Raw genomic sequence first — 25,829 nt, 5'->3', positions numbered from 1 at the left:
GAAAACTGGAAAGAGTCGTGATTCACTCCGGCACCCTCGCGGCTTCGAAAATTCCCTCATCAAATTCCCAGCGCTAGATTAGACTTGGCATCACGCAAAAAGCGAATCCCAGCAACTATTCTTGGTCGACAAACCACGATACAAACACGGAAATCAGTAGGATTATAGCAGCTCTGAATCTTTCTTTCTTTCGCATGAAAGTATGGTTCCTTCATCATAGTATTCACTCACTGTTATCCATCTACTGATTTAAGTATTAGGCGCTGCATTGCTATGCGCTGTATAATTAATTGATTATCGAAGTGTTCTCCACCGGAAAATGAGTATCTGTCCGAAGGGGAAGAGTGATATAAAGTCACCGCTCGGAACATCCTCACATTATTCGCTCTTCCGTACTCGAAACGACTCCGATTTTTTTTTGAACTCTCAACATCACATATTTCGCCCAGTCGTCTGCTTGTCTACCTTCAACCTATTTTCAATTTCAACCCTCGACAAGCATGTTTTCTTCCCTTCGCTTTCTATCTGCTCTCCTTGTCGTGATGTCGTCTTCCACCAGCTTCATCTTCGCATCCCCTGTATACTTAGCGATGCGCTCGAGCGAGACGACATTGACTCAAAACTTCACCCTCGCCGCCTTGAATGTCACGCTTCCAAATGTAAACTTGACTGGCGCTCCCCTTGTCTTGGGCACCGCCGGTCAGTACTCGGGTGTTTTTGCATCTGACCTGGCCCTCATAATCATTCATACACAGGTGCTATCGACGGAGAATCTTTCGATGTGACCTCGGTGCGCGCCGATTGATTGTCAACTATGTTCTTAACATCCTTCTAATCGGTTTCTACTTTAGACGTACGCCTCTTATCCATATAACGATTTCCCTTCCCTCGCGCTGGTGGATGGAAACCTTCGCGCCTTTTCAAGACAAGGGAGCTGGCATACTAATGCTAGTGTTCCTTTGCTCCATGGCTCTTTGGACTGGACCACAAGCAGCCTCTATAGTAGCGCAGCTTCGACAGCCTTCACTGCAGAATCAGGCACTGGAAATTTCTCCGTCCTTGCTTTCAACGGAACCGCAAATCTGTGGTATCTGTGCCCCAGCGATGCCCCGGGATTGCCCCAGAACTCTGTATACTATAACACGACAACAATTCCGTCTCAATCTGGGGCATCTGGAGCTAGTCCTGTACAGTGCTACTCCGTGACATTGAACATCATACCAGTATGAAGAGTGAGTACACGGATTCTCCCAAAAAAAAAAAGCCTGCAAAAATTGATGTACCCTTGCTAGAAAATAGTGAGCGAGATACGCATGAAACGATCTGTCAATCTCCTATCAGATTCTCCGCCATATCTCGACCACCTTGTCGGACAGTTGAATTTTATTTATTGTTTTATGTGCTTAATGCCCTACTAGAAGACCCGGAGATAGGCTTATTTGCTGATATACAGTCTCCTGAACCTAGAATTGTGCGATACAACTTGAATTAACAGCTCGGGTTGGCCTCGACGAACGGGTTGCGGGATGTACGTTTGAAAATGATTTATTTTCTAGCTGGAATACAAGAAGAGTACACTACGGGTTCCAAAGCATTGTGTTGAACAACATCAATGGCTCCCTGATACATTTAAATAATGACGAGAGACTACATAAGGATATACATTATCTCGACCAGAAGTGCGTGCTGGGCCTTTGCAGATGCTGGTGACAAATATCCTAAAGCCTAAACAGCGATGGGAATGAAGTTGAACTGAGTCTTGGCACTGGTTCCTGTAACAAGTACATTCTGCAAAGACGAACACACCGCAAAGCTATGTCAGCTCCATGAGGGATGAGTCCACCAAGCATGACTTACATTACTGCCATCGACACCCCAGAAAAGCCGAGTTCCATCGCTGGTCATGACATATCCGGTCCAGTAAGTGTTGGAAATGCTAGGAAATGAATGAACAAATTAGTCCCATCATTTTTGAACACTCCTGGTGGTAAGAACTGCGACCACTCAAAGAGGTATGCCACTTACAGATTCGCTCCCGAAATAATCCATTGCTGCGCGATAGTTCCAGCATCAGCGACCACATTGTTTCCCGTAATAGCAGGGACATTCGGTGTCCGAGCTTGGGTAGCAGAGCTTCCGGTCTGGAACGATGTGATCACTCCGTCACCAGTAATTTGCCACTAATGTCGAGATCGTCAGTGATAGTCCCTAAACAAGAACAGGGCCAAAGGAGTCGGTGATGGTCTGGCTTATTTACTTACGACTTGAGAAGTGGAGGTATTGACGGTGACGTTGCCTCCAGCAGAAGCAGGTGCCGCAACCTTCTGGCTGGCATTACTAGTGACCTGAACTTGGTAGAGACCGGGAGGAACAGCGACGGACATGATGAAAATAAAGAGCTTGACTGGGTTGGTGTGGGTGAAAGTTAGTGAGGATAATGAGATGAGTCTTGAGAGCAGATTCTTCTCAATTTTTATACCCAACTTGACGTTCAACCAAATCCGGAAGCTTTGTAAAGGTATGGGAGACTTTCTCTGACGATGAGAGAGTTAACCCACTTGGGCAGGACAACAATTGTTGTGGGTGAGGCGTTGAAATTGGGTGCATGCCAGCTTTCTGTCTTGTCCAGACTCGTTTCGGATGAAGAACACCACCGAGCCAGATTAGTGTAAGCACTTAGTTATTGTGCGTACGCCTACCGCTATCGATTATGGATATGCCGGCTTGAGAGTAATCACTGGTCATTGTGACTCATAGCCCAGTTCGAGCGGACTCAGGCCCAACATTCCAGACTTCAACAAAACCACAAAACTCCTATGATTCACTAAAATCAAATACAGTGGCAAAAAATTATTTAGTCAATATATGACCTAGGTTTCTGATTCATGCTCCACCTTTATTTTTGGGGGGGGGGGGGGGGTAGGATGTCAATCTGCGAACCAGCCTAGTACCTTTGTCGTAAGTTTCCGATGGCTCGATGGGACCGTGATGGGACCGTGCCGTTCCCTCCTTCTCCTCCAATTGCGAACAATATCCAAGAATATTTTCTTTTTATTTCCGTGTGATCATTCTGAGTCCTAAGAACGAGCTTAGCATTAGCAGAGGGTTTCCCGAAGATGCTGGCAAATGAAAGTCACTTACTCCGAGACCAAGAACAACAATCAGCCAGGGCCAGGATTCAACGACAGTCAAGGTCAAAAAATGTTCTTGAGGGATTCAATTCATTCGATTCTCCTGGATTTTTTCTCTCAAGCACTACAGTTACAGGCATCGTGCATGCTAGAACCGCAGGTGCACGTTGGACGTTGGACAAATTAGGAAACGACATACAGAAAAGGAGGCGAAGATCTTAGCCAACATTGAGATCGAAACGTCCTTTCGGATTTCCCGAAATGCTTTAGAGTTTAGGTCAACATGACCAGCGGCATTCAGTGCTATTCACCAACGAAAACTTCAGATTCCGGGCGTGCCGTGTTACTTTGACAGTGGCCAGTTGCCCAAGGGATGATCTGCTTTGCGGAAATGATTATCAATTGTGAAGACGAATCTTGCACCACACTTACCAGACCGTACAGGAACTTGTCATGTAGTTCTGATTCCCATGTCTGGAGGGGTTTGACTTCAGAATAAATGGCTCGAGCAGACAGCCTGGCGCAATGTTCACGCTTTAGGCACATAGATAACCAACACAGAAGCACCTTCCATGGTGTTAGCGAGGATTAATCTCTTAGGTGACATCTCTCCCCCATGCGTTATAAGGCAGATCCGCTGATATAGAGTCACGTACGATGGGAGCTGGATTTGGCTGTCACCTCTTGCGCTTCATCGAAAAGGCGACAGCATTTGGTAAATTTGTCTATATCGACGAAGATAGAAAAATATCAACCGGTTGGACTCAGTGCTCACCTTCGCGTACAGACTCGGCTGCGGTGAAAGACCCAATCAAATTGTTTAAAATACTTGGTGGACCAGGACAGGCTCAGGGCGAAGTTCAAGGCTTGCCATGATTGAATACGGTGCAAGAATATTTGTAGTAACTTACCGTACCTCCATTTGCCGTAAATATGCCTAGTTTTCGACGTGAACAACAGCCTCTACTTTAGCCGAGAGAATATAGTGACGAACCTGGGATATTTAATTTGAGTGCGGCCAGAGTGCGACGCGTGACTGGGCTCCCGCACACCTCTCCTGCAAACGAAAGAGAGTCAGTTCTGATCCGACCGTGGCTCCGTAGAGAAAGAGCACTGAAAGAGCCCGCAAATGCTCAATTACTAATTTGAAAGATTGTTGGGTTTCTATGAAGCGATGTGGAACTTGCAAAAGCGCTCTGTAAGGGCATCCTGTAATTGTATCGAAGATTCGAAAAATTCTTCTTCAATACATGGTCGCCTGTTCGAAGGCGCGGGAGAGGCTGATTTTAGACTCAATGCAGCATTCCCCCGCAGGTTCCATCATCTCCAAAATAGAGGCCGATACAGCATTGAGGTTGTCGGCACGAAAGCAGTCTGTAGGGGCCCAATAGTGCGCAATGCTACGTCCCATCTGGTCCTCTCTTTCCTGAACTTCTTCCACTATCTGAGTTTTTGCATTCACAAGGTCACACCTCTAGCCTGAGCTGCGTAAATATTCTTCTTCGAACGACGTGTCACAAGCACGAAAGATATATTGCAGCATGACCGACCATTACAGCAGCACTGTAAAGAACGCAGATCAAGTTGGTGACCCAGATTTGATTGAGAAAGTGAAGAGATTGCGCGGGAAATAAGTGGCACGATAGAGCACGATGTTCTTTGCAGGGAATCATGTACATGGTTTTGACCTGGTTCATCGAAAAAACGCGAAACTGCCGTGATTCATTCCGGCAAAATAACTCTCATTTCACAGCACTACTCCGGCATCCATCCATGGCATCAAAAACTTGAAAAGGTGAATTTCCAGCAACCAGTCTTAGGACGACAAACACGAAAAGCAGACGGCCATGGTAGTTTTGAATCATCCTTTCTTCTCGTCCAAATAACTCGTCTACCAATTTACGGTTCCTTCTTTCTCAGTTGTCGGCTTTCAATTAAATGTTTTCTTCCATTCTCCTGCATTTGACGATGCGCTCGAGCGAGACATCCTTTGCTTAAAACCTCACCCTCGCTGCTTCGGATTTCACGCCTGCTTCCCCAGTGCTGAGCGCCGCCGGTCAGTAGTTCTATCGCATCGGAGTTGGTCTTCGCAATCATTTATCTGCACCTTTCAATGTGCGTATCAACTAAATTCAAGATATATTTTCAACATCCTTCTCATCGTCTTCTGCCTCAAATGCATCTTTATTCAAATCCATACAACTTCCTTTCCCTCTCTCTCTAGGGGATGAAACCTTGCTCTATGGCTTCCTAGACTGGATCGCAAGCAGTCTTTATAGTAACACAGCTTCGACAGCATTCAATGCTAAATCTGGTATTGAAATTTTCTCCCTTTCTAACTTGAACGAAAAATCTCTAGTATCTGTGCTCCAGCGATGTCCCGGAATTGTTTCAGACTTTAGTGTATTGCAGCACGACAAGAATTCCTTCATCGGATGTTCAACTTAGTGCTGTATAACATTAGTCGGTGGCATTGAACGTGATACTAACGTGGAGTAAGCGTGTGGATTCTCTACAAAAAGCCTCAAAGATATTAATGTCCTACACTTTTAGCAGAGGCGGAGGGAGTGAAATGCGCATGGGCTGACCTGCCAATATCAACCATATCAGCTTTGTGCATTGCACGCAATGTAGAGTTGCTGCGAAGTTGTGTATTGAAGTTCGCAGATAGGCTTTCAGCATGTGCTGATAGCTATTTGCAGTAGATGTGTGCGATACAATTTATCAAGCAGGATTCGGCCTCAACGTACGGGTTGCGGAAATGCATTTGGACAAGATTTATTTACCAGCTGGAATACATGAATATGTACACTACGGATTCCAAGGCATTGTGTTGAACAACTTCAATGGTTCCCTGATACGTTTATGCAATGAGAAGATAATATAGAAGAATGACACCATTTAGACCAAGTGTGTGCTCAACGCTCAGCCTTTGTGGATGCTGGTGGCAAGTAAAGCCTAGACAGCGATGGGAATGAAGCTGAACTGAGTTTTGGCACTGGTTCCTGTAACGCGAACATTCTGCAAAGATGGAAACACAATTGTGTTAACTCAACTTAACGAGAGATGTGTTCACCAAGCATGACTTACATTACTACCATCGACACCCCAGAAAAGCCGAGTTCCATCGCTAGTCATGACATATCCGGTCCAATAAGTGTTGGAAATGCTAGGACACGAATGAACAAATTAGTCCCATCATTCTTGAGCACTCCCGGTGGTAAAAGCTGCGACCACTCAGAAAGGATACCACTTACAGATTCGCTCCCGAAATAATCCATTGCTGCGCGGTAGCTCCACCATCAGCGACCACATTGTTTCCCGAAATAGCAGGGACATTCTGTGTCCGAGCTTGGGCAGCAGAACTTCCAGTCTGGAACGATGTGATCACTCCGTCACCAGTAATTTGCCACTAATGTCGAGATCGTCAGCAACAAGAACGGGGCGAAAGGAGCCTCATTCACTTACGACTTGAGTGGTGGTGGTATTAACAGTGACGTTACCTCCAGCAGAAGCGGGTGCTGCAACCTTCTGGCTGGCGTTACTAGTGACCTGAACTTGGTAGAGACCGGGGGGAACAGCGACGGACATGATGAAAATATAGAGCTTGACTGGGTTGGTGTGAGTGAAAGTGAGTGAGGATACTAATGAGATGATTCTTAAGAGCAGATTTTCCTCAGTCTTCAATTTATACCCAACTTGACAATCAACCAAATCTAGAAGCTTTGCAAATGTATGCGAGACTTGCTCTGACGATGAAGAACTGGACTCATTGGAGCTGAGCAATAAATTAGTTGAGGCGTTAAAATTGTATGTGTGCAAGCCTTCTGTCTTCTTGCTGTTCAGCATTATTTCGGATGAAGAACACCACCGAGCCAGATTTAGCGTAAGTACCTAGTTATGGTGCATACACCTACCCGCCATTGTGTTATCGATGGTAGTAATGCCAGCCTGAAAGCAAAGACTGGTCATTCTGACTCATAACTTAGTTCAGGCGAACTCAGGTGAACTCAGGCCCAACATTCCAAACTTCAACTTTCAACCGTCTATGTATATGCTTTTAAAGACTACAGAATTGATCTGATTCGCTAAAACCAGATACACTGCCAGCAACGCTTGCTGAGTCGTCATATGTAGTGAGATCTACTATACCCTACTCTTGTTTCAAAAACTTATAGTACTATCACACCCTGTACTATGTACCTTTATCGGAACATTTGATGAGTCTGCCCAGTATATTTCACTTGTACATCCCTAAAAACATTGTTATTCCCAGGAACAAGCTGAAGACATCATCAGACCACTCGCTTTGAGTGAAATCTGAGAGAAAGTAGCCAGGGACCAGGATTCACCGACAGTTGAGCTCAAAAAAAATAGCCCGCGAGAGGATCGAATTCATTTTGACTTTCCACACGTTTTCTCCCGAGCACCATAGCTGCATGCAGCTTGCTCGCTAGAAGCTCCAGGTATGAGCAGATACAGCTGAGAAACGACGTACATAAATCAAAAAGTTTAAGATCGAAAAGTTCTTCTGATTTTCTTGATGTGTGGCTAACATGACCGACAATATGTATTCCATGCTATCAACGAGCGTGCCGTGTAATTTTGATAGTGGCCAGTCGCCCGAGGGATGATCTACTTTACTACAAAAGATTATTCATTGTCATGCAAGAATGAAGACAAATGATGGACCACACGTACTAAACTGTACAGGTGCTTGTGCAGGATCTACGTAGTTCCGATTCCCAAGTCTGAGAGAGAGTTGGCTTCAGAATAAGAATAAGTTACAAGGTGCCAAGTCCCGAGGGTATTCCCGTTCAGTTGCCTTCTTTGCAACGCGATGAAGATTGTTTTGTCGACTGACATGATTCGATTCATATGAGTTCATATGGTCACACTTTTCACCCTCGTCTGACAGGTCACCAATAAGAAGGAAACCAGTTCCACAACCATTGACGCTTCCCTGACATTTTTGGGGCCCTTTGCGAAACGCTCAATGATTTTGAGGCGTTCATTCATTTTATAATGGAGCCCGATGGAGTATGATACAGCTGATTCCGAAAGTCTACTAATCTGCATATCTTCACGGCCTATCTCTGCGAAGAATGTCGCGATACGTCTAGGAAACTTCGTCGAAGATTTCCAAGCTAGAACCACCGCTGCCCAGGGTGGCAACACTGCTGTGACAGTACAGTTGCAGAAATTAAAGGACGCGATGGAGGAAGAGTTGGAGAGCAAGAAATAGAAGTGAGTACCTAACGACTATTGCGTGGGCACCGCTTGATACATGTGTTGAATCTCGTCTTTAGATCCGTACTGGAATGTTGTTTTACGTCTACATTTGCTTTTCGTTCACTACCTTTTGGCCTGGGTACTTTCTGACATTGATTTGGCTGTCCTTCTATTCGAGTCAACAACCGAAGAGATACTGTCCCCATCCCGGACTATCCAAATGGAAATTTCGCGGAACGGACATAACTTTCTCACTTTCGGGCTTCTTTTTGTGAAACAACGAATAGTAATTGGTTTCGCAGTGGCCTCGACTTGCCTGCGGCGATCGTCTTCCGTCATAACACAGCAGTTAGTATCCCTTGGCATACTTTCACGGAGCCAGAAAGCCGCTAGAGCCAGTGTGGGTAAAATGACAGCGGATATACAGTATAATACAGTGTTAGATTCCCTTTATAAGCGGGGTTTGCAGATCTTCCATTTTTCAGCTTAGCCTTGGGTTGCACCTTTCATCTCTTGCTACTTTTCTCGACTTAGCTCTCGACAAACATGTTCGCATCTGTTCGTTTACTTGCCGTGATGTTGGCGTCCACGAGTTTTGTTGCCACAACTCCCGTACAAATCTCAGCTCGTTCGAGCGTGACGACTTTGGCTAACAACTTCACCCTCGCTGCCTTGAACAATACTCTTCCGAACGCGAATTCCACGGGTGCACCTCTTGTATTGGGATCTGCCGGTGAGTAGTAGGTCGTCGTCCGCAATCGTTCTCGCTTTTAATATTGATTCTAGGCGCAATTGACGGAGAGTCTTTCCATGTCAGCTCAGTATGTAACTGTCGAATCAAGCGTCATATAAAAGTCTGATAACCTCTTTCATAGACATACGCCTCTTACCCGTATAATGATTTTCCCTCTCTTGGCCTCGTGGGTGGCGAGCTTCGCGCCTTCTACCCCGATGGTACATGGGAGACAAATGCCAGTGCCCCACTTTCCGGTGGTTCATTAGATTGGGGCACTAGCAGCTTCTATAGCACACCTGCTTCGACGGCTTTCTCCGCTGTGTCCGATGGAGCTTTCCCCATCCTTGCGGTCAATGAGATTGCGGACTTGTGGTATCTGTGCCCTAGTGATGCGCCTCGTGTCCCACAAACCTCGTTATACTTTAACGCCACAACCATTCCCTCACAGTCCGGAGTTTCGGGTGCCAGTCCTATTGTATGCTACTCGGTGACGCTCAACATGGTGCCGGTGTAAAGTGGGCGCATGTATTTTTTTGGAAACCGGCGTTCAGTGGACTATGTTTCCAAGTGATACCGGTATGATGTGTCATCAGAACGAGCACCGCGCATGGCCTACTACGTTTTGTGCGTTTTTAATGTTATGTACCTCGTCATACTTCCAGTGCATTCCGCAATCATAAGGACATTATTCTCAATCGAAATTTACGACAATATCCGTCGATCTACGTCTTATCTTACCGGGGAATATATAGGTAGCGCGAACTCACTGTTTATGCAAAGAAATGGTAAGTTCTTTGAGAGACGGATTAAAATTATTTCTATCCTGAACTCAATGAAAACAATGTCTACTAATACTAAATTTGGAGGTCCAGAGCCTGCATCTCCTTCTGATCTGTTTTCTTCCAAACCGAAGAGTATGCTCTGCATCATCTTTTCGCTCACTGGAAATTGTCCTCGTATATGTACAGAGAAGGGGATCTTTGTCAAAGACTTTCGGACCAGGAGCACTTAATTATAATGTACAGTGGCACATAATACAGCCTTGTGAATCACTCTTCGTTCTTATTCCTTCTCTACGTATATAGGTGAGCTTGAGTAGGTTTGAGTACCAAGCGACCCTGGACCTTGGCCAACAACTTGAACCTCACTCTTGCTACTCTAAATAATATTTTGAACTTGAAAATTCGATCATTATTCTGTACCACTCATAATAATACAATTTGTTTGACCAGAAAGTACGCTTGAGGAAACAATCAGATCCTGAGCCCTACATTGATGTGGACAGCCTTGACTTGGGTATATCTGCGCAACCCAAGTGTTATCATAAGTACTGCCGACCCTTGAGTATATAATGCTGCACTCACGTATCAATTGCATATGCACCCAGTTCGCGGCCATACCCAGATTGTTTGTAGCCACCGAACGGAACGTTGTATTCTGTGGTCACATTGCAATTGACCTGGAAGGAATTGCGGTCATCATCCAAGATCAGACTTCTCGAAGACGGGTTTAATCACCCATGCCATTCCAGCCTCTAGCGCATTAGATACTCTGATTGCCCTGCTAACATTTTCCGTGAACACGGCGCAGGCTAATCCGTAGTTGCTATCATTCGCCATTTCGATGACCTCTGTATTATGCGATGAACGTAAGAATGGCTATCTTGAAGATTACAAGTCATGTCACCAACCATTCTCCGTCTTGAACTTGACAACCGCTGCTACAGGACCAAAAACTTCTTCTTGAACAATCTTCATGTCGGGAGTGCAATCGGTGAATATGGTTGGTTTGACAAAGAAACCTTCGGTAAGGGAGTGACGTTCACCGCCAATGAAAGCGGTCGCCCCTTCTGCCTTGGCAGCATCGATGTAGCCCATAACCCGCTGAAGACCCCAAGTGAGTCATGGAAACCCAAATCATGTACATGCAGCACATACATCAAACTGAGTTTGAGACACTACTGGCCCGTGGATAGTGCCTTCTGCAAACGGGTCCCCAGTTTTCGTGTTGACTCCAGCTGCAGCTTCACTGAAGGCCTTGATGAACGCATCGTATATTCCCTCTTGTACAAAGATTCGTGAACCAGCGGTGCATACTTGGCCTAACGAGGATTAAGAAATTATCAAAGCAACTGGATGGAGTGGATTCATACGAACCCGAGTTAGAGCTGTGAATATCAAATAAATAATAGAACATGAATGCAGCACCGACTATGAGGAGACTAACAAGATTCCAATTGCTGCCCACTTCACTGCCTGTTCCAAATCCGCATCATTGAAAATGATGTTGGGACTCTTCCCGCCCAGTTCCAGTGTGACAACTTTGAGATTAGATTTGGCAGATGCTTCTTGGATTTTACGGCCTGTCAGTGTGCTTCCGGTGAACGCGATCTTCCTTATATCAGGATGCAATGACATTGCGGCACCAGCCGTTGCTCCTGGAGGGACAGTCAGATTGACTCCGAAAACGCACATAAATGAAATGCAACTCGCCGTATCCGGGAATGATGTTTACGACACCTATGAACAGTGGTTAGTACATACACCGTTGGATTATATATGGTGGTAGACTGCACCAGGAGGGAAACCAGCTTCTTGTACCAAGCCAGCGAGTTTCAGGGCGGTAAGGGGAGTTATTTCGGATGGCTATAATTCGTAGGAAGTTCACGAGCTTGTCACGGGAATGAAGTTGGAAACTTACCTTCAAAACAACCACGTTTCCGGTGGCCAAAGCAGGTCCTATTTTCCAGGACACCATAGTCTGAAAAACTTTCGATATTGCGTTCAAAAGGAGTCAAGGGGTGGCTTCTTACCAAAGGATAGTTCCACGGGATAATTTGACCCTACGTCGGATGTGTATAAGCCTTTGGCAAAGTGGGAAAGGAATTTTAGACTTACGACTACCCCGTAAGGCTCATGTCGGGTGTATGCCAGTTTCTGCTCGTTGGTCTGGGAAAATGTCAATAAATGGCGAATCGAACAGTATACAACCGGAGGACATACCTCAATGGTCTTCCCGTGAACTTTGTCGGCCCAGCCAGCATAATACTTTAGAGTTTGCAGCGTGAGTTTCATATCGAATCCTTTTGACTCTGACCATGGTTTCCCTACGTCATGTTTTAACACAGGCCACGATGAATAGAGTTCAAATCACGACATACCAACATTCAAACACTCAAGAGCAGCAAATTCATCAATGTTGGCTTCCAAAAGGGTGGCAAGCTTCATCAGGAGCTCACCCCTCTGGGCGCCAGAAACCTTGAGACCCCAGCTCGTTTTGTACGCCTACGGAAAGACCGGGATGATATTAAGAAGTAGGTGATTGGCAGGACTATTTACCTTCTTCGCCGCTTCAACAGCAATGTCAACATCCTTTGAGGTTGCCGCGGCTACCTTTGTGAGTAATTTTCCGGTAGCTAAGACGTTCATGAGATATCAACAGGAAAGATACAGCAGATAATGGAGACATACATGGGTTGATGACACTGACGATTAAATAGAACATTCAGTTATAAATGTAAACGGGCTATGAGAGTACCCCTACTCGATAGTTCCACCCTCTACAGCGTCAACGAACTTGCCATTAATGAAGAGACCAGTGTTACACGAGACGCTTCCTTTGTAAATTGGCGTATCCAACTCGACTTTGAATGTTTCAGGCATATTTGCGAAATTTTACGGTGGTGCTGGTTGTGCGTTAAGGATGGGCGATATATGTTTGACGTCAAGCACCACTGGTTTTAAATCGCTCGTAACTTTGAGTATAATGATGACTTGATTACAAAACGAAGTCATTGCCAGGTGATCATTAGATGTAGATTTTCAGAAGGAAGTAGTCAAACTCACTGTATGTGGGTGGATCGTCCCACAAGGAAAACGAATTCCCGCACTGTGGGCGGCCCGAGGATGGTAAGGAGTGGTGATAGTCAGAGGATCGCCGAGAGTGAAGGACGTGTTAAGTCCGTCGAAACTTACGCATCCTCAACGTAGTTGAAGATTCAAAGATGTCAAAAGAATGGATTCGTCCAGAGCTGAGACTCCTATTGCGTTCTGCGAACAACGAGCCCCGGCGGCGTAGCATTCAGTGAAGATTGTCAATGGTCAACACGAATGTTTGTCTAAAGTATTGCAGAAGGCGGTGAGGTCATTGGACCAGCTTTTACTCACGAGTTAGACTTTGAGGAACAGCCACATAGAATAGATTCTCAATAAGTACATCCGACAAATACCCAACAGCGAACTACAGTCCTATGATCCTCAGAGGATATGAGTAGGAAGTAGTTGCAACCGAAGCGTACACCTGTGATGATCATTGAATAGGATTTCGAATGTTATACAAAATGATGAAAATAACATGAATCACCTGGATGCCGAGTGCTAAGATACATCGCGAATCCCTGATGACTTGACAACCCTAACATGAATCAACCCGCCTTGGGTCTTTCCGCACCCTTCAAACTTTCTTGTACAAGCTCAGAAAACTCTTCCCTAAGGATAGTCTCTCTCCTCTCCCGCTCTTCCTTTTGCAACTTCAAAATACCTCTCTTCTCTTCAGCACTGATGACCTGGTTTTCTTTCCTGATACGGACGGCATTCATCCTGCGATGTCGACTACCGCTCATCACGTAACCCACGTCCTCGTACTGGGCGATCTCGTCGGAGGTCAGACCAATTTCACCACGACGAGGGATACGTGATTCGGTTCCGTCTTGTAAGAAGGCGGCCATGGCGCTACCTTCGCCGCGAAGTAGAGCTCCACCATATGACCGTTCGTCAATGCGTTTGATGTTCGGTCTGACCGCTGGTTGAGGACCGACGGTATCATCATCATCGTCTGAGCCAACATCACGATTGATGGACGTCTGAGGAACACGCTCCGAGACTGGAAGCGCAGGAGGAAGCATGGCTCCAGACCCAGAATCTTTGACGACCCACTCATCGTCATGGTCGATGGGCAATGGACTACGTGTTCGCTTGCGGGGCGGGGATTTGCTTTTGCTGTAACTTCTTTTCCTAGATCGACGTTCCTCCTCCTCGTCACTCCGTCGTCGACTTCGAGACCGTTTCCTTTTCTTCTCTCGTTTTTCCTCTTTTCTCTGTTCCTTCCGCTTCTTTCGCTCGGTCCTTTCCTTCTTGCGACGTTCCTCTTCTTCAGAATCAGTGTCAGACGATATCGAGAGTCGTCGTTTAGATCTTTTGTGGCTCCGTTTGGGTGACCTGTAACCAGAAGTTGTGAGTTGGACGAACGCGAATACGAGGATGCAGAAGCATACAGTTCTCGAGTGGGAGCCTTCGGAGATGGCGGCCATATATCGACAGTCATACTTTCACGCTGTAATCGGCGGCTAGAAAATTTTTGAATAGATTTGAATATGAAGAGAACGGTAAACAAGGGAATACCTTTCGAAGAAATCTGCGCTTCCGCCGCTCCGTGAAGGGACATAACCACTATGCGGAGGTGGGCCACGGTCCAAACCCCGGTCCTTTCTGTCAGGGTACATGTTTTCACCCTGCATCTTATGAGGAGGATCATCTCTGGGAGGAGATGCTCGTCTGTAGTCCTCATACTTTGGACTAGCCCTCCTATTCTCTCCTCTATCTCTATTTCTTCCATGACTTCGGCCACGGTCATAGTCATCTTCACGACTAGAGTACCGAGCTCGTCCTTTGTCCCGCCCATTGTCGCCCTCTCTTTCTCTATCATCGTGTTTATCGTGTTTCCGAGAGTTACGATCCTCAGTCCTTGAACTTCTTCTTGGAGAAGGACTGCGGCGGGAGGGTCGCGGAGAAGGCGACCGTTTGCGAGTAGAAGAATCTGGAGGGACAAGACCCAAGCGAGAAGGGTGCACCATAGCCATGATCAACGAATGAAAGCTCGATAAACTCAATGGACGTGGTGCGAAGTTAAAGTAGGGCCGGCCGATTAGCCGCACTGCCACAAAGACAAATTTTATGCGGGGTACAACAGGGTACAACCTGGTACAACTCAACACAATGCAGTGTATACATAAAGGTTTATTCGTTTATTCATGATGGTATAATGCAGTGTGAGTTAGATATTCTGTTACAATAATGGCACAATTGCTTTTAGTTTCGATACACCTTGGGATATATGACATGCCGCACAAGTTCACCCACCAGAGAGAATTACAAATCAAGTCCAATCGCAAGAACCAAAGAGTGAAAGCCTCTGGAATAATACGTACATTTCATGGAAGGGCCATCTTGTCTTCCTTCATCAGTCTCCGACGAGTCATCCATTTCTGCAGATATGCCCGAGCCCGATCCTCAAACACTGAGCAACCCTCAAACAGATCCCTTGGCAAAAGATCTTTCCGCTGATCCCAAGGCCTTATATCGACAGTTTCGCATCGATCCAAGCAGACGATAATCAAACCGAAACTGTAGGCGTCCGCCAGCCGTGCATCTTGACACTCTCCACGAAGGATTTCTGGTGCACAGAATGGACGAGTACCAGGATGGATCTGTTCAGTTTTGCTAGGCGGAAGGGGAGAAAAGATCGAAGTTCGTTTTGCAAGTGCAGTAAAAGGATCTATAGGCTCTGCTTCTGGATTCGCGTATACTGAATCTGCAGATACAGAGCGGCCAAAATCTAAAAGTTTTATGGTATCGGACGAATTGGTAACCTGAATGTTGAGCAACGATAGATCACCATGGCTGAGCCCATATGAATGCAAATGTGTAAGGCCGTCCAAGAGTTGATTGTGATAATCAATTTTTTTCGAGACGGTCAGCTCAGGTCTGACAGAAATGACATCGAAGAGAGTGCGTCCGTCGATATATTCAAGTACCATGCCTACATTCTCGAGTGAGCCAAGAAAAGCGCATATGTTGCGATGCGTTTGGACAGTCGTATAGACTCTGAGCTCGGCTAAAAATTGCACGGTTACATCAGACGCATTTGACTGCATTTCGTCGTTAATCTCCATCTGCACCACATCAGGCTTTTTCACAATGCATTTGAAGAGTTCAGAAGCAGATCCATTCGCGCATGGCGCAAGGGTTAAAGTAGGGTTACCGGATGGCGCAGAATACGGAGTGGGAGTAGGAAAAGAGAATATGGCATTTGGATGGCGAGGGATTTTGTAATTCATCGGAGGCATGGTAGGAGTAGGAGTAGGAGGCGTTCTCGTGTGTTCTCCTTGGATCTCATGCTTGATGTAGTCATTATAGTGAAACGGATCCACGACCGTGTCTGCGGAGGAGGCAGGCTGTTTACTTTCGTTTTCTTCATCCATTTCAACTATTAAAAGTTAGAATTGCTCAACAACACAGATAGACTTTAAGATCAGAAACGCACCCATCCACCAGTTCTTTTTGGACGTTAGCGTAACACGCTTAACGTGCATCATGGAGGGAGGAGGAGGTCGGACAAATCCATCTGGTGCAGAAAGGGAGTTTCCAGGAGGTGATGAAGGCCAAGAATTCTGCATGTAAAAATCCAGCGTGAAAAGGGTGTGGAGAAACTGGGGAGGGTTTAAGCGTCTGATCTTGATCTGATCTTACCACGAGCAGATAAGATAAGATAAGACGTAACTTATGTCCGGACAATCGGTCATAAATTACTCGAGTTCAAGATCATTTGATGGGAGTATCTCTCAGCTTCCTTTGATTCTTCCATCTTCCTGTCTTTTCGCTCCTTCTCACTGCGCCCACTCCCTTCTTTCGCTATGGTGAACTTTGCTGACCGCCTCAACGCTCAAGTAAATATCATCTTGATCTTCAAGTCGCAACTCCTCATCTCGAATTTTGCAATAGGTTGCCTTTTCCCCTATTGGGAGGTGGTTTAGACTGGAGGGCTCTGGGCACCCCAAAGAGCGTATAGGATCCCGGTTTGTAGTAAGTAGACTTCATTCTACATCCGTGATTCAGCTGAGCTTTTGCAGACTGAAATTCGGGCTGGCCTTACTACATGGGTACGTACGGAAAGTCAGCTACTCAGGGGAAAACATCACACTCAGGATACGATATTCGCAGGCGGCGATGGCCTATATAGTCCGTACATTGCTCTCTCCCTTATCGCACTGTTCACTGAAATCCATTCCGATAGATTTCAGTCAACGCTTCTATCGTCTCAGATTCAGGAGGAACATGTGTTTGCACGAGTGCGACCGACCCTTCCTGCACTAATGATACCACCTACTTGGCATGTGTGAACGATGTTCGCAACGACCTCATCATTTCGACAGCCGCCATGGCCGCCCTATCTTCAGTCTTGATGGGCCTGTTCGCCAATCTGCCAGTTGGTATGGCCCCTGGTCTTGGACTCAATGCTTATGTACGTTCATCAGCAGTTTTCCCAAGCCGCATCTCATGATTTTTCCAGTTTGCTTACTCGATTGTGGGCTTTCATGGAACCGGAATGGTCACATATCAAGAAGCTCTTGCCGCTGTTTTCCTGGAAGGGTGTGTCACTGGCATTTTAACTGTAACCGTTCACACCCCAAATGATTGCATTAGTTGGATCTTCCTTGCCCTTTCCCTCCTCGGTCTTCGTCAATGGCTAGTCCGAATCATCCCCGAATCATTAGTTTTAGCCGTTGGTGCTGGTATTGGTCTTTTAATAGCGTGAGTGTTGTCCACCTCTTCTGCCGAACAACATCTCAATTTATATCTTAGTTTTATTGGCCTGTGTGAGCTTTCCAGTGATTTACGAACATGTGGCGCCCAATCCTGAATCCCTCCTAGCGCCCTCTGGTCTCGGTGTCATCGGTGGTGATACAACCAATTTTGTCGGTCTAGGGGGTTGCACAGCCGACAACTATATCACTAACCTACCATACTACTGTGAGCATGGACAGCTCCGTAATCCAACGATGTGGCTTGGTATATTTCTCGGAGGGTAAGATTGAATGTATCCTATCCTGAACGACTGATCCGAACCCCCGTAAATTCATACAGCATTCTCACCGTACTCCTCATGCTCTATCGAGTACGGGGGGCTATCTTGATTGGCATCTTCTTGGTGTCAATCATTTCCTGGCCCAGACCGACGGCCGTCACTTATTTCCCTCATACCGATGCTGGCGACGCACTCTTCGATTTCTTCAAACAGGTTGTAACATTCCACCCTCTTCACAAAGTAGGCAATGTCATCAATGTGAGAAACCTTACCTGGTATCTCTGGACCAACCATTGATGCATTCATTCTTCAGTACAATTATAGAAATCCGAGAGTCTGGTATGCATTAGTAACATTCTTATATGTCGACATCCTAGGTACGTTGCCTCACCTACTTCACACTCGCACAAAGTAACTTGCGTTTCAGATACAACTGGGTAAAATTCAACCTTTTTCTACTTCGCAATCTGCTTACCGTAAAAATTTCCCCCGATAGTACACTTTATTCCATGGCAAAATTCGCTGGTCTACGAGACCCGGTCACTCTAGACTTCGAAGGTTCCACTGCCGCTTATTGCGTTGATGCGTTCAGTATCAGCATGGGAGCGCTCGTCGGCACTAGCCCTGTCACTGCCTTCATCGAGAGCGCGACTGGTATCAGCGGTGCGTTCCTGCTTATTCAGTTGTTCTGCTCACAACTCATTCCCCCAACAGAGGGTGGCAAGACTGGTATCACAGCCATTGTCGTCGGCCTAGCATTCTTTGTTTCCATCTTCTTCGCTCCGATCTTCGCGTCAATACCAGGGTGGGCAACTGGAGGTGCTTTGATAATTGTCGGTTCTCTCATGATCAGAAAGTGAGTTCAAACTCCGAACCGTGGCGTGTCAAATGCTCAGTCCGAATTCTGAAACAATTCAGTGTTCGAGAAATCAACTGGGACTATATCGGAGACGCTGTCCCAGCTTTCATTACTCTTATCATCATTCCCTTGTCATATAAGTAAGTTTCAGTCTCACTCCATCGACTTGCGCAACTCTCATATTCGGATTATAGCATTGCTTACGGTCTCATTGCCGGTATCCTATCCTATGTCGCCATCAACTTCATTCCTTGGGCAATTCGCAAGTTAACCCACGACCGGATTGTTCCCCCTAACTACGACGCGTCAGAAGAATGGACGATACCCCCCGGTAGTATTTTCCCTCTCTGGTTGTAAGTCCCTCTCACACTCCTCTAATTTCGAGCCACCGGCGGCTCACTCAGTACCATATAGACTCAAAGCAACTGGTCGAGCCCCACCAACAGAAGAAGGTCTTGTACTTGAGGAACGATATGTTCCTCGACATGCTTCGATCGATACCGCTTCACAGGACCACGTCAATGGTGGAAGAAGCATCAGCACACTCGAGAAACATCCCGATGCAATCTAAAAGGCATTTCTGTGTATTATCTATCTCTTATCTCGCTGTTGCAGTAATACTTTTCTTGTTTTCTTGAGTTTTGGAGTCGTTAATATTGTCCTTCTATAACATGTAGTTCATCTGTTTCAAAATCTATCGGTACGTAGCTGTACGAATTATATCCACCATCTAGAACGCGATACAGAATTTTGAACAGTATTCCTCTCGTTGCTTACCTTCTACCTGGAATCAAGGCTGAAGTCGAAGGGGGATTATTGGAACTTCGAAAATTAGTTACACTGACAATAAGTTAATTCTATCCTCATGATGAGCACCTAAAATGATGTAGGCAAAGGTACTTGTGCTGAGCATCGAGGTGTAGGAGGGCCGCGCAGAGATCGGAAGATCGAACAGAAGGCGCTAAAATTTTTGGGGAAAGCGGGAGTGCTTTTTTTGAACGATGAGCGAGGAATTGAGTGGGGGGGACAAATGACCAGAGAATTGTTGGTGAAGGGGGTGGAGTTTACCTGTGCAGAGATGTTGGTGAAAGGCTAGATGAAGGTACAACAAGCAGATGGTAGGGTAGCGCTAAACTTCAAAAGTTCCTAACATATGTTAATTAACATGGTTAACAACAGGTTAATAACAGGTTATTAACATCATCCCAAAAATACCATGTTAGACCATGTTAGAATTATATTAGCACCTAGTTAGTAATGTACAAGTGGGCCAAACAATTTAATTGGCTTCCATGACATGTCCCATTTGCCTTGACCTCTTCAAAGTCCAGTGATGAATCTGTGGACCTGTGCAATGCCATTGATTCAAACTCAGAGGATGACAATGTCATTAACAAAGGCAGTCCACAATTCTTCCCAAATTCATACAAGCTGGAACTTATCTGTAAAACCTGGATTTTTGGCTAATAGCTGGAGAGCAGCTGACAGCATTGTCTAGCTGGGAAAGCACTCCCAGCGGTTGATCAATACTGCTGGGAGTGCTTTCAGTGCTGGACAGCGCTCTCCAGCCAGTATCCTTGCTCTGGCAAACATCTATGTTTTGCAGATAGTGCTTGTCAAAAATGAGGCCAATCTGTCCTTCTGCCACACTGCCAAAACAGGTGATTTATCTCCTCTCTTAAGCCAGAGGTATGGCCAGCAGCACAAACTGCTGTTTTGAGTGTGCTAGGGACTGAAAATATCAACTGGGAGGCTATTTGAATTGCAAAAGGTAGTTTAACATTCACATATGTTAATAACATGTTAATATTGAGGGTTTTAACTTGTTAATAACAAACTCGTGTGAATGTTAAAATCATGTTATGTATTAACTCATGTTAAATTGCAGTTTGGAGGGCTCAATGTTAATAACATGTTATTAACACCTCCAAACCAATTTAGCGCTACCCTAGCAGATGGTCATTCAAAGGGAGACGTGATGTACGGAATCACTTCGAATTCCGCTGACACCTTTGCAGATTGAGCGTCAGTTTCCAAAATGTCACATCCGACGCTGCTGACTTGAGTGTAGGCAACATCAGTACTTGAGGAGTAGATGAAGTGTCGACGCTGGGAAATTCTTACACGAGGGCCACTGTCGTATGACTTTTGGAGGTCACAACAAGGGAATACGAGAGAGACAAATTTGTTGAGCTGACACAAAAACTTTCATCGCCATCTACTCAAGGGAGAGGCAGCACGGAATTGCCAGATGAGACGTCGTTCACAGTTTTGGCTGAAGCTGACTGAAGGCGTTTATTTGTGAACAGCTTATACATACTTGTTTTCAACCAGCGTACCCTATCGGTGCGGCATAGCAATGGCAAAGACACAACTAACACTGATACTAACTTGTAGCTGAATGCATTATCCGTCTGTCAAGTTCGGTCAGCATGATACTGTAAGTCTCGCTTTAACTTTCGAGTCGGAGGGAAGTTGTTACTTACTGCCTGTAAACAAGTCTCCAGTTGGGAAGACATAGCACCAAGTTGTAGAATGGGAAAACACAGTGGAGTTCAATGAAAGAACAGTGGTACATACATAGAAACAAAACGAAAGCCAAAAAATTGAATGACAAAACTAGAGGAATAAATTCTAAAGATAATGGATGTAGAATCGACGGGAATCATATGTTTGTCCCGAGTTTGTCCTTTTTGATGATACGCAAGGGCAATATTGGCTTGAAACCGGGTATACCAACAAGGAAGTTCTTCACTGAACGTGGACCGTTATTTTCTTTGGAAGCTACAGTGGAAATGGTGCTTGAGGAGTTTCGACTTCGGAAAGAGGAAAGCGACTTCTTGGACGAGGATCCAGTCATTTTGGACATTTGGGATAGACGATCAGGGATTTTGAAGAATGGAAGGCGGGATTTCTTCGTCAGAGGTCCATCTTCCAGGGAGGCGTCCTCTTTGATGATAGCCTTCAATCCTTCTTCCCTGTCGACTTCGACTAGTGTCATGTCGTTCTCGTGATGAGTCAACCCTTGATTACTCTCTTCGCTCCCACTCTCGACCAGTGTCATGTCTCCTTCGAAAGTCGGAGCTTTAGAGACAGGAAGACAAAGTTCTGGATGTAGCGTAGCAAACTGTGCGTCGAGATCTCCCATCGACCCAGCACTAGAAAGTGACTCTGAGCTAAGCTCTTCCGATATATGTACCACAATCTGAGGTCCATTCGTTGTTGGATTGGAAAAGGCAGATTCTTCACTAATACTCTGCAATGACCCAAGATTGCTTGCGCTAGAGAATCGATTGCAGATACGTTCGAAAGACTCCAAAGCGCGTTCCGCAGACGTTAGGCTGTTGTGCGAGGGTTCGATGTCTTCGGGTAGAGATTTAGGACCTGTCCAGAGGTGGGAAATCGGAACACCTTGACGCGATGCATTAGAGTTGAACGACGCCAGACTGGATAGATGGCCGCTCGAGGACGATGAGTCGATCTGTGAGGAAGAACCGTCGGGACGAGGATCAAGATCATGCAGAATAAATAACATACCGCGGAACTTCCGATTTGGCCAACGTTCGATTCGAAGGAAAAGCTGGTTGGGAGCTGTGAACGTCGCGAGATCAGATCTACATCAGCAAGGATAACACATGATTTTACCGTAGAGGCAGAACTATCACGAGCGCTTACTGCCTTGCGCTTCCCGAAAGATTTTTCGGAAGGCCTTGAGATGACTTGTACTTGTTTCTCGGCTGCGAAGGAGGACCATAGAGATTTATGCGACGAACTTGAAAACATACGTTGAGCGGAGTGACTAGAGAGTAGATCTTGTTTGAAAAGGTCGCTTGCTAAAGGCGCAAGGCGATCAGCAGACTGTGGAACTGTACTTTCACGGCTGGATACGGATTTTGACATAGTAGACATGACCGAAGTAAAAGACGGTTGAGAATCTGGAAGTCGATACGACAGTTTGAACGATTCATTTGAACTTGAACTGAGAGACCCGCTCGACGTGGACTCGTTGCAAGTAGTGTTCAATCCCAGCGTTTTCCTCTTTTCGGTCAACTCTTGGACTGCCCTTTTCCGCTCATCGCTTAGAATTTCCCGTATTTCGGATACAATTGAAGTGGAGGGGGTAGGAGCGCCAGTGTTAGTATTGTTTTCTCTTGCAGTCTTTTTCCAGAAATTCGAGACTTTTTTCCAATACCGAAGTTCTTGTCTGGCCTGGAGAGTCATGTTGATAGAGTTGATGTAGTTGTCAGGGGCACGAGGGCCGATAACAAGTGATACGATCTTGGACCAGATACTTCCGTCATTAGATGAAGCTTCCCGAATAGCTTCGACAGCACTTTCCTCGAAATCCTGTCCACTCGTCGTTTCTGGTGAAGTTGCCAAGCCTGAACGAGCACGAGCAAGAGCTAGAAGGTCGGGTTCAGAGAGCGCTTTAGCAAATGCTTCACATTGAATGAGTTCATCCCTCCTCGCTTTTACTCGCAATTCTAAATCTGCACTCGCGCGTTTCTGGCGATTGGCGAGTGATCGAACGCGGTCAAGATCATTCTTAGCCTTGCGGGCTGCTCCTTCGGCAGAGTTTGATTCGATCTTGAGGGCCTCTAGAGATGCTTTGAGCTGTGATGATTGTGCCGCTAGTTCACCAGCGTGTTTCTGTGCTGCAGAGAGCCGAAGCCAGGGATCGCTATCTACAACGGGGGACCTTGGCGAAAGTCGCTGAGAATGAATCGAACGCGGCGTGGGATCTTCTACGTCGGGCGGAATATGGATAGGCATAAAAGGAGATAGAACTGGTGCTGGTGGTAGAACAGTATCGATCACGCATGTCGCCAAATCATTGCGTTGCTGGAGACCATCCAAAGATATTGAGGAAGAAAAGGCGGCAGCGGGACGAGAAGATTGAAGGAGAACAGGATCTGATCTCGTCCTTCGATGAATCAAATACGAGAACCTTCGAAGAATTCCCAGCCGCATATCGAAGAGCAAATGCAGGCATGGATTATTGTGATTATATAATGGTTGTTGCTAACGTGACTACAGTTCCGCCTGTGACTGTGACAGAAGCAATCATGGTTATTGTCACTCTAGAATCGGTGCAGAGTAGGGAGGGATCGGTTGCCAATGAAGCTTGAAATTTTGACATCCTACGGCTTCCCGTTCAACCACGGGTTGACTCTGTACCCTCACAATGGCGATACCTGATTGGATTCTTCAACTGGGTTATGACGGACTTGACCGAGTGAGTTTTGTTGAAGACAAAGTTTTGCTCCCTCTAACCTTTGCGCAGGGCGTAGTTCCAGACTTCATTGTCAGACTTGCTATTCGTGCTTTGCTGCGTCAACGGCTTCGTGAAATAGATCATGGCTCTCTGGAAGTAAACCATGCAATGAAAATGGCTTGGATAGAAGGCGTGAAGCGAAGAACTACCATTGCAGATGTTCCAGAGAAGGCTAACGAACAACACTATGAGGTGAGCACTCTATCATTGACCGTTTCAAAATCTTCAATTCTCTCTAGGTGTCTACAAAATTCATTCTATCGACTCTTGGTCCGTGGGCAAAGTACTCCTCGTGCTTGTTTCCAACTGGAAATGAGACCCTGGAAGAAGCCGAGGTGCTAATGCTGGAGAGCTATTGCCAGAAAGCGCAGCTACAAGACGGACAGGATGTCTTGGACTTGGGATGTGGTGCGTGCCTATGTACTTTTATAAATCTTCCTTTGATTTTTCTCATATTTTCAACTGTAGGTTGGGGAAGTCTTTCGCTATACCTGGCTCAGGTTCGTGCCTACCCCGAAAATCTTCACCCCAAAATGTTCACCTTTACAGCAGAAGTACCCCAAATCCCGTATTACCGGATTATCAAACTCTTCAACGCAGAAAGCGCACATAGATGCTACCGCCAAATCGCTAGGCCTTACAAACTTAAACATCATCACCGCCGACGTAAATACTCATGATTTTCAGGAAACTACTCGGTGCGTTTCATATACACGTCGTCTTCGAATTTCCTTACACTTCAGGCAGGTTCGACCGGATACTTTCTATTGAAGTACGTAGTCTTTTGATGTACACACACTCTCTAACACTGGATATCTTCCCGTCAGATGTTTGAACATATGAAGAACTATCAGGTCCTCCTTCAGAAAATATCCACTTGGCTCAAATTTACGGATTCACTTCTGTTCATCCATATTTTCTGCCATCGTATGACCCCATACCATTTTGAAGACACGGAAGACAAAGAAGGTGGGGACAAGACGAATTGGATGGCCAAAAATTTCTTTTCCGGTGGTACGATGCCTTCGCATGATTTGCTGGTAGACTGTTTCGTTACTGTGATTCTTTCTTCCTGACTGACATACCGACTTCATAGTTGTACTTCCAAGACGACTTGACCCTCGTGCGGAGCTGGTACCTCTCTGGTGCTCACTATTCTAAAACATTAGAAGCCTGGTTGAAGTTACAAGATCAGAACGGAGAAGGTTATTTGTGCTGGTGTAGATGATGCCCTTGCCTTACTAATTGCGATGCCATAGCTGGTCTGCAAGAGCTCCAAGCTGACGCCAAGGCGAAAGGACAGGACCCGATCGAGGGTGTGAAAGCTTTCTACCGGTAAGAGGTTCGCCGGGAGTTCAGAGTTCACAAGTTGACAGACTTCGTCGATCAGGTTCCGCGTTTTCTACATGGCTTGTTCTGAACTATTCAACTTCAACAGAGGTGAAGAGTGAGTGTAGATTTGGCTTGTCGTTTGTCATCGCTAACTTTCCTTTTAGATGGGGAGTTGGTCATTACTTATTTAAAAGGAAAGATGCGGTATAATTCTACTGTAACTGCTTTCTTAATTCTAGTATGCTACCTTAGAATGCACAACGAAATAGAACTCTTCAAATGAAGTTTCAAAATGAGCACATAGTAGATGCAGACCAGCTTGAATCACCGATGAGGATGTACATAAAACAATATTATCAAAAGGTTGGCAGTCAATGGTTGAACTTGCCAAACAAATGTACT

At 45.8% G+C, this 25,829-nt stretch overlaps 11 protein-coding genes across 11 annotated transcripts; 4 read left to right on the top strand and 7 right to left on the bottom strand.

The window, feature by feature from the left end:
• The first annotated feature begins 93 nt into the window (after window positions 1–93).
• On the top strand, window positions 94–1,527 carry C8R40DRAFT_1097973 (uncharacterized protein). The gene is made up of 5 exons (XM_046227791.1): window positions 94–200; window positions 261–699; window positions 756–790; window positions 852–1,232; window positions 1,293–1,527. The coding sequence occupies exons 2-4, from the start codon at window positions 501–503 to the stop codon at window positions 1,227–1,229; spliced, it is 612 nt and encodes a 203-aa protein (XP_046087724.1). The 5' UTR covers window positions 94–200; window positions 261–500; the 3' UTR covers window positions 1,230–1,232; window positions 1,293–1,527.
• Window positions 1,528–1,725: 198 nt separating this feature from the next.
• C8R40DRAFT_1068424 (uncharacterized protein) lies at window positions 1,726–2,384 on the bottom strand (the record flags this gene model as incomplete). The annotated part of the gene is made up of 4 exons (XM_046226012.1): window positions 1,726–1,788; window positions 1,858–1,936; window positions 2,026–2,180; window positions 2,262–2,384. The coding sequence occupies 4 exons, from the start codon at window positions 2,382–2,384 to the stop codon at window positions 1,726–1,728; spliced, it is 420 nt and encodes a 139-aa protein (XP_046087723.1).
• Window positions 2,385–3,434: 1,050 nt separating this feature from the next.
• Window positions 3,435–5,228, bottom strand: C8R40DRAFT_1068423 (uncharacterized protein; the record flags this gene model as incomplete). The annotated part of the gene is made up of 9 exons (XM_046226011.1): window positions 3,435–3,509; window positions 3,564–3,619; window positions 3,788–3,856; window positions 3,907–3,924; window positions 4,043–4,068; window positions 4,126–4,188; window positions 4,382–4,575; window positions 4,682–4,694; window positions 5,035–5,228. The coding sequence occupies 9 exons, from the start codon at window positions 5,226–5,228 to the stop codon at window positions 3,435–3,437; spliced, it is 708 nt and encodes a 235-aa protein (XP_046087722.1).
• An 861-nt stretch (window positions 5,229–6,089) lies between these two features.
• Window positions 6,090–6,722, bottom strand: C8R40DRAFT_1169159 (uncharacterized protein; the record flags this gene model as incomplete). The annotated part of the gene is made up of 4 exons (XM_046231335.1): window positions 6,090–6,152; window positions 6,222–6,300; window positions 6,389–6,543; window positions 6,600–6,722. 4 exons carry the CDS (start codon window positions 6,720–6,722, stop codon window positions 6,090–6,092), a joined length of 420 nt encoding a protein of 139 aa, XP_046087721.1.
• Window positions 6,723–8,909: 2,187 nt separating this feature from the next.
• Window positions 8,910–9,613, top strand: C8R40DRAFT_1169158 (uncharacterized protein; the record flags this gene model as incomplete). The annotated part of the gene is made up of 3 exons (XM_046231334.1): window positions 8,910–9,096; window positions 9,150–9,184; window positions 9,239–9,613. The coding sequence occupies 3 exons, from the start codon at window positions 8,910–8,912 to the stop codon at window positions 9,611–9,613; spliced, it is 597 nt and encodes a 198-aa protein (XP_046087720.1).
• A 739-nt stretch (window positions 9,614–10,352) lies between these two features.
• On the bottom strand, window positions 10,353–12,761 carry C8R40DRAFT_1169157 (aldehyde dehydrogenase; the record flags this gene model as incomplete). Its single annotated transcript, XM_046231333.1, has 17 exons — window positions 10,353–10,401; window positions 10,464–10,558; window positions 10,617–10,729; window positions 10,790–10,982; window positions 11,037–11,200; window positions 11,256–11,266; window positions 11,326–11,536; window positions 11,568–11,618; window positions 11,675–11,744; window positions 11,800–11,859; window positions 11,912–11,941; window positions 11,997–12,047; window positions 12,102–12,205; window positions 12,260–12,383; window positions 12,438–12,514; window positions 12,570–12,583; window positions 12,643–12,761. The coding sequence occupies 17 exons, from the start codon at window positions 12,759–12,761 to the stop codon at window positions 10,353–10,355; spliced, it is 1,536 nt and encodes a 511-aa protein (XP_046087719.1).
• A 761-nt stretch (window positions 12,762–13,522) lies between these two features.
• C8R40DRAFT_1169156 (ras-induced vulval development antagonist-domain-containing protein) lies at window positions 13,523–14,956 on the bottom strand (the record flags this gene model as incomplete). Its single annotated transcript, XM_046231332.1, has 3 exons — window positions 13,523–14,315; window positions 14,372–14,443; window positions 14,499–14,956. The coding sequence occupies 3 exons, from the start codon at window positions 14,954–14,956 to the stop codon at window positions 13,523–13,525; spliced, it is 1,323 nt and encodes a 440-aa protein (XP_046087718.1).
• Window positions 14,957–15,307: 351 nt separating this feature from the next.
• Window positions 15,308–16,468, bottom strand: C8R40DRAFT_1042002 (kinase-like domain-containing protein; the record flags this gene model as incomplete). Its single annotated transcript, XM_046224047.1, has 2 exons — window positions 15,308–16,362; window positions 16,420–16,468. The coding sequence occupies 2 exons, from the start codon at window positions 16,466–16,468 to the stop codon at window positions 15,308–15,310; spliced, it is 1,104 nt and encodes a 367-aa protein (XP_046087717.1).
• Window positions 16,469–16,789: 321 nt separating this feature from the next.
• Window positions 16,790–19,177, top strand: C8R40DRAFT_1042196 (permease family-domain-containing protein; the record flags this gene model as incomplete). The annotated part of the gene is made up of 15 exons (XM_046224062.1): window positions 16,790–16,822; window positions 16,878–16,958; window positions 17,006–17,035; window positions 17,097–17,114; window positions 17,170–17,397; window positions 17,446–17,525; window positions 17,580–17,687; window positions 17,739–17,752; window positions 17,808–17,961; window positions 18,021–18,219; window positions 18,275–18,342; window positions 18,458–18,624; window positions 18,676–18,817; window positions 18,880–18,960; window positions 19,015–19,177. The coding sequence occupies 15 exons, from the start codon at window positions 16,790–16,792 to the stop codon at window positions 19,175–19,177; spliced, it is 1,566 nt and encodes a 521-aa protein (XP_046087716.1).
• Window positions 19,178–21,485: 2,308 nt separating this feature from the next.
• C8R40DRAFT_1169153 (uncharacterized protein) lies at window positions 21,486–23,791 on the bottom strand (the record flags this gene model as incomplete). The annotated part of the gene is made up of 3 exons (XM_046231331.1): window positions 21,486–22,301; window positions 22,358–22,411; window positions 22,466–23,791. The coding sequence occupies 3 exons, from the start codon at window positions 23,789–23,791 to the stop codon at window positions 21,486–21,488; spliced, it is 2,196 nt and encodes a 731-aa protein (XP_046087715.1).
• Window positions 23,792–23,870: 79 nt separating this feature from the next.
• On the top strand, window positions 23,871–25,743 carry C8R40DRAFT_1097933 (S-adenosyl-L-methionine-dependent methyltransferase). The gene is made up of 11 exons (XM_046227790.1): window positions 23,871–24,056; window positions 24,105–24,287; window positions 24,335–24,503; window positions 24,564–24,595; window positions 24,648–24,793; window positions 24,843–24,867; window positions 24,923–25,135; window positions 25,192–25,300; window positions 25,355–25,430; window positions 25,486–25,542; window positions 25,592–25,743. Exons 1-11 carry the CDS (start codon window positions 24,006–24,008, stop codon window positions 25,635–25,637), a joined length of 1,107 nt encoding a protein of 368 aa, XP_046087714.1. The 5' UTR covers window positions 23,871–24,005; the 3' UTR covers window positions 25,638–25,743.
• The last annotated feature ends 86 nt before the right edge of the window (window positions 25,744–25,829 follow it).

Source organism: Lentinula edodes (assembly GCF_021015755.1).
Source record: "Lentinula edodes strain Le(Bin) 0899 ss11 chromosome Unknown C8R40scaffold_12, whole genome shotgun sequence".
In the NCBI taxonomy this organism is placed as follows: Eukaryota; Fungi; Basidiomycota; class Agaricomycetes; order Agaricales; family Omphalotaceae; genus Lentinula; species Lentinula edodes.
This window is presented reverse-complemented; position numbering and strand designations above follow the sequence as displayed.